This window comes from Punctularia strigosozonata (genome assembly GCF_000264995.1).
Source record: "Punctularia strigosozonata HHB-11173 SS5 unplaced genomic scaffold PUNSTscaffold_7, whole genome shotgun sequence".
Taxonomy (NCBI): domain Eukaryota; kingdom Fungi; phylum Basidiomycota; class Agaricomycetes; order Corticiales; family Punctulariaceae; genus Punctularia; species Punctularia strigosozonata.
In genome coordinates this window covers 244,586-250,215 of record NW_006767439.1, presented here as the reverse complement: position 1 = coordinate 250,215, position 5,630 = coordinate 244,586, and the positions used below count along the sequence as shown (strand labels likewise).

At 48.9% G+C, this 5,630-nt stretch overlaps 2 protein-coding genes across 2 annotated transcripts; both read right to left on the bottom strand.

Annotated features, from left to right (window-relative positions):
- Positions 1 to 196: 196 nt before the first annotated feature.
- On the bottom strand, positions 197 to 1,558 carry PUNSTDRAFT_134595 (uncharacterized protein; the record flags this gene model as incomplete). Its single annotated transcript, XM_007384094.1, has 4 exons — positions 197 to 858; positions 910 to 1,027; positions 1,079 to 1,137; positions 1,198 to 1,558. 4 exons carry the CDS (start codon positions 1,556 to 1,558, stop codon positions 197 to 199), a joined length of 1,200 nt encoding a protein of 399 aa, XP_007384156.1.
- A 3,572-nt stretch (positions 1,559 to 5,130) lies between these two features.
- PUNSTDRAFT_68764 (uncharacterized protein) lies at positions 5,131 to 5,511 on the bottom strand (the record flags this gene model as incomplete). Its single annotated transcript, XM_007384093.1, has 1 exon — positions 5,131 to 5,511. A coding segment is annotated over one exon (381 nt), but the record flags the coding sequence as incomplete, so codon positions are not given.
- Between the last annotated feature and the right edge of the window lie 119 nt (positions 5,512 to 5,630).

Here is a 5,630-nt window from a genome sequence, read left to right as displayed (position 1 = left end):
TAACGTTCTATACTATTCTACAATGTTCCTTATGAGTCACAGTCGAGTCATAACCTGAGTCACTACAAGTCCTAGAACCTTCAGGCGCATTCCAGCGCCTTCTACAAGGTTCTACTCTATTCTGCGTGTCATTACTAAGCGTTCATGACACTATCCCCTCTCTAGGGCGCAATCTTCCTAGATGCGCGCGAATTCGTCAAGCGCGCCCATACTGATCGACATAGTTGAGCATTTCTGCCCACTCGATCCTCCATCTCTCTATGTTTTGGCCACTCTTGCCATGCATCTTCCTCAGCTCGTTAGCTATCGTGCCCTTGACACGATTCCGGACGTACTCGTCGCTGTCGACGTGTGCGCCTACGATCGGGTGCCTCTTCCTCATGCACGTGCCGAGGTCATGGTACCTGTCGCAGAGCCAACACCTTTTTACCATCGACGCGTTCCCTTCCGCCGCCTTGTCTGCCCTCCTGATCCAGTACTGGTCGCTCGCAACGCGGAGCACCCTCTTCTCCCACAGCTCCTTCTTGTCAGGGTTCTTCATCTCCTGCAACTCCCTCAGTCGCGTGGCGTTGTAGTCGATGATGTTCCCCTCGTGGTCGGTGGCGATGAGGTCCCAGTACTTGTCGGCTTCGGGGTCGTTGGGCCTGACCCCTTCCCAGGGCGCATGGATATACGCCGGGAACTTTTCATCCCAGTTGACGCTGGGGTACGGTTCGGGCTTGGGCCAGTTGTCGGCGTCGAGCTTCTTCACCGCGTCGTCGGTGTAGGTCACATAGGTGACACCGGCGACCTTCTGCGTTGTCGCGCCGTACTTCTTCGCCTCTTCTTCATCGCGGAATGGCGACCAACCGAGCGGTGCTGCATACGTCTCGGTCATTCGTCCCTCTTCTGCTTTTTCTATCGACTCACTGCACGTATCCCATGGCATTGGTTCATCGGCGGATGCGGGCCATCCGGACTCGGATGCGGGGAACGGCTTGTCGTCATGCCCGTCATTCGCTCTCGTCGAGCTGACCTCGTCGCGGTCCTTTCGTCGTGTAAGTTTCCCTTTTCGCTGCAAAGTTCTGCCTCTGCTTACTTTGCGACGGGGCACCTGCTTCCCTTTCTTCTTCTTCTGCGCTACGGTCCATCCGTCACCTTCATCAGTGTCGGATGTTAGCGTTGGTGTCGTCGCTGGGGTGTTGTAAACTGTCTCACCCTCTTCCTCGGTCTTGACCTCGGTCTTGTCCTTGTCGGTAACCTCGACGATCCGATCGATTTGCATCGTCTTCATCTCGTCGATGTCGTTCTGTATCTGCTTCTTCGCCTGGTCCCAGGCTGTTCCTCGCCAGTCGACCATAATGTCGAGGGCGGCTTGTCCGTGCGCGATCGCGTCGTCCAGTCGGCCCTCCTGCTTCGCTATGGTGTAGCGGTTCAAGAGGGTGGTGATAGAGTCTCTGTATATTGCCCAGACCGTATCGATTAGTTTTTGCGCTTCATCGGTACGGACAGAGAACTCTCGGAGTACTGACACGGTCATGTTGCCAGTCTCGTTCGTGGTTGGGGTGGTTGCCGGCATCTTGGATGTCGAGTGAGTGGTGAGTGAGGGGTGAAAAGTTTGGTGTGTGCTTGGGGTGTGGGGGTCAGAACGCTCTAGTCGTTGAAAATTTCGAGTTGTTCTACCCCCCTTTTATGCTCCTCAGACATCCTTGTCTGACTCATTCGTTATCTTCTTGTCATGCCTGACAGTCATCGGCCCGTTCGTTTCTCCGAGTCATGTCGCTAATTTCGTCGTCGTTTCTCGGCTTGACAGTACAGTGCCATAAGCCGAAGTGCTTCTTGAGGCGGTCCAACTGCGCTTTTGTTGTTGCTGTGGAATTCCTTGACCAGTTCCATAGCATGTCCCATGCGTGATAAGGGTATCCATTCATTCTCTGAGTCAGGATAGCCCTTCCATTTCACGCAGTACGCATAGCCTCTTCCTTGGCGTCTCGATTTGGTGATCGTTTCTATCTCATATTCTTCTTGTCCGTCTATGAGATCCGGTGGCGGTTTCTGGTGTGACTCGCCGTATTCTTTCGTCCGCGTGTATGGTGTTAGAAGCGATGCATGAAACACAGGATGTATCTTCCATGTCCTGGGTAGTTTCAGCTTGAATGCACCGGTTCCTACTTCGTCTTCTATCTTGAACGGCCCGAATCGCTTTGGTGCCAGCTTGGCTGTTGGGTAGTTATTCTTGAGGTTCTTCCCTTCTAGCCATACTTCGTCGCCTTTCTTGAACTGCGGTCCTGTTATCCCGTGTATCGATTCTTTCAATTGAATCGAGTCAGCTGCTATCTTCATTGCTGCTTGTGCTTCTTGTCGTGCGTCGTTTATTTGCTTTATCCTGTCTTCTGCCGACTGCATACTGCCCTGTGCCCTGAAGGCTGTCGGCCATTCCGGTTTTCTGCCATTCAGTATTTCAAACGGCGACTTCTTCGTAATCGCATGCTCTTTGATGTTGTGTGACAGTTCCGCGTATGGTAGTAGCTCTACCCAATTGTTCTGGTTTCGGTTGCAGAACACCCGTAGGTATTGTTCCAGTTCTTGATTCAGTCTTTCGACTGCTCCATTTGTTTGAGGGTGATATGCCGTGGATAACGCCGACCTAACTCCCATTCCGGTAAGTATACTCTTCATAACTCTTGATGCGAATTGTGGTCCCCTATCCGAGATGATCTTCTTGGATATTTCTCTTTGGCTGAATACTCTTCGCAGTATGATTTCCGCCGTTTCGTCCGCATTTATCGTCTTCGTGCACGGTTCTACAATCATGCTCTTGGATAGATGATCTGTGATAACACAGATTGAATCTTTCCCTTTGCATAACGGTAAATCCGTTACAAAGTCGATGTTAATGGTGTGAAATGCGTACTCAGGTATCTCCGTTGGGTGTATCGGTTCCTTGGTCGGGTTATTCTTGATTTTCGTTTCTTGACATGTTGCGCATCCGTCGACATATTTCTTGACAAACGTCGACATTCCTGGCCACCAGTAGTTCCGTTGTACTAGTTCCATCGTCTTGTATCTTCCTGGGTGTCCTCCTATTTTCGAGTCGTGGTATTCCTTCACGATGTCTCGTCGTAATTCTTCGTCTTTCGGTATGTATACCTTTCCTCTGTAAAGGATTATACCATCTTCGGTGTTCCATTCCTTCATGCCTTTTGCGAGGCTTTCTGATCCTGCGGCCTTGATCGTTCCTATCGCTTTCGTTACTTCTTCATCGTATTTGTCGTTACTTCTGATGCGTTGTTCCCAGTCGTCGTCTTCGTTCTTTATCCGTATTTTCCTGATGATCATCCGCTGTTTGTCATCGTGTTGTCTTCTCCCTATAAATCGTGCCTTGAACATTGTCGTTGGTAGGAGTATCACGTCTTTGTTGTCATCTTCTACTCCCATCTTGTGGTCTTCTCTTCTTGATAGTTCGTCGGCCTTGTTGGTCTTTCCCGGTTTGTGCACTAGTTCGAAGTCGAACCTAGTGAGAAACTGCGCCCACCGCGCTTGCCTTCTTGATAGTTTCTGCGATTTCTGAAAGTACTCCAGGTTCTTGTGATCCGTCCATATTTCGATCTTGTACTTGCATCCTTCTAGGTAATGCCTCCATGCTTCCAGCGAGTTGATTATCGCGAGCAGTTCTTTGTCGTGGACGTCGTAGTTTCGTTCCGTTGGTGTGAGCGATTTTGAAATGTATGCAACGGGGTGCCATAGGTCGTCATCCATCAGTTGAGAGAGGACTGCACCATAGGCATAATCCGACGCATCACATTCTATCCTCATTGGTCTGTCTGGGTCCGGCATAGCGAGCATTGGTGTCTTGACGAATTGGCTCTTCAATTCTTCAAATGCTTGCTGGCATTCCTCCGACCAATTCCATTCTTTATCCTTCTTGGTGAGTTCGTGCAGTGGTCTTGCAATCTTGGAAAATCCTTCAATGAATCGTCGGTAAAAGTTGCAGAATCCAAGAAACGCTTGTACTTGTTTCACCTTCTGCGGTACCGGCCATTCCATGATTCCCTTCACCTTGACAGGATCCATGGCGATATGTCCTTGCTTGATGATAAGTCCGAGATACTCGATTTCTTCTTTCTCGAATTCGCACTTTTCGGGTTTAACGAAGAGATCGTTTTCTTGAAGTATCTTGAGGACCTTCTTCATCACTTCCTTGTGTTCGTCCTTCGTTTTCGTGAATACCAGAATATCGTCCAGGTATACCGCTACCACTCCCTGGTTAATCAGCGGTTCAAATAGTTCGTTCATCATTCGTTGGAATGTTGCTGGCGAGTTGCATAAACCGAAGTACATGACTAGCGGTTCATACAATCCTTTGGGTGTCGAGAATGCGGCTTTCCATTGGTCTCCGTCCTTGATCAGGATGTTGTTGTATCCCCAGCGTAGGTCCAGCTTGGAATAGTACTTTGCATCCTTGAGTCGGTCTACCAATTCTTGAATTAATGGTAGTGGAAACGCATCCTTGACTGTGTGTTCGTTTAGGTATCGATAATCTTGCGTTGGTCGTAGCTTCCCGTCTTTCTTTCCTACGAAGAAGAACGGTGATGCTTGCGGTGATTTCGATGATCGTATGTATCCTTTGTCCAGCTGTTCCTTGATCCAGTTGTCCAATTCATTCCGTTCCATGCCGAAAAGCGGGTATGCTTTGGCCGATTTTGGTTTGAATGATTCCTTCAGGTTTATCTCGTGGTCCCATGGCTTCGGCTTTGGGAACCTCTCCGATTTCTTCTTGTCAAAAACGTCGAGATATTCATGGTATTCGGTGGGTATCATTTCTTCTGTGGACTTTTCCTTCTTGTCTTTGCTTGCTTCCTGCGCCAATTTCTGCGCCATATTTGAGTACTTCCTGTCGTTCCGTTCCTGTAATTCTTTAATCGTTAGCACCTGCATTTTTCGTACCTTCATTTCTTCAATCGCGTATTGTATCATTTCTTCTTCGTCGTCTTCATCCTCTTGGATGGATACTGGTGCTTCGTATTTCTTGACTTCCTTGTCAGTTCTTAACCGTCGTACCTTTGTCAAAGCTCCCTTGATGTCTTGTATGAGATCATGGTTTGCTTGGATGGTAATGGGCGGTTTCGTGCGGCATTCTTCCGGACACCTCGTCATCTTGATGGTGTACCGTTTCCAATCAATTTCGGGGTTATGTTCAATCAGCCAGTCCGTTCCTAAGACTACGTCGGTATTCCCGATATCCCCGACGTAGAATCTGTTCTTCTCCTTGTGTATGTTGCCTTGACCGTCATCTATTTCCAGGATGAGGTCCGTCTTGTATTTGCAGACATACGTCGCTTCGTTAAATCCTTGCATCTTGAATGGTTTATCAACGCGATCAAACCATATTGCGTTTTTCAACACAAATTGCTGATTGATGACTAGACCCGTCGCACCGGAGTCTATCAAAACGTTCGCAGCAGCCCTTTTCGTGCCTCTCTGGACGGTTCCTTTTATCTCAATGGAGGGAGCATTCAACCGGTGAATCATCCCAACTTCCATTGTCTCGTCCTTTAGTACATCATATCGGTTCTTCGAGGCAAAACGTCCTTCCGGTCTTTGAGCGGCTGCCCTCAAAGACCGGTTCCAAAATCCTCCTGTATCATCAT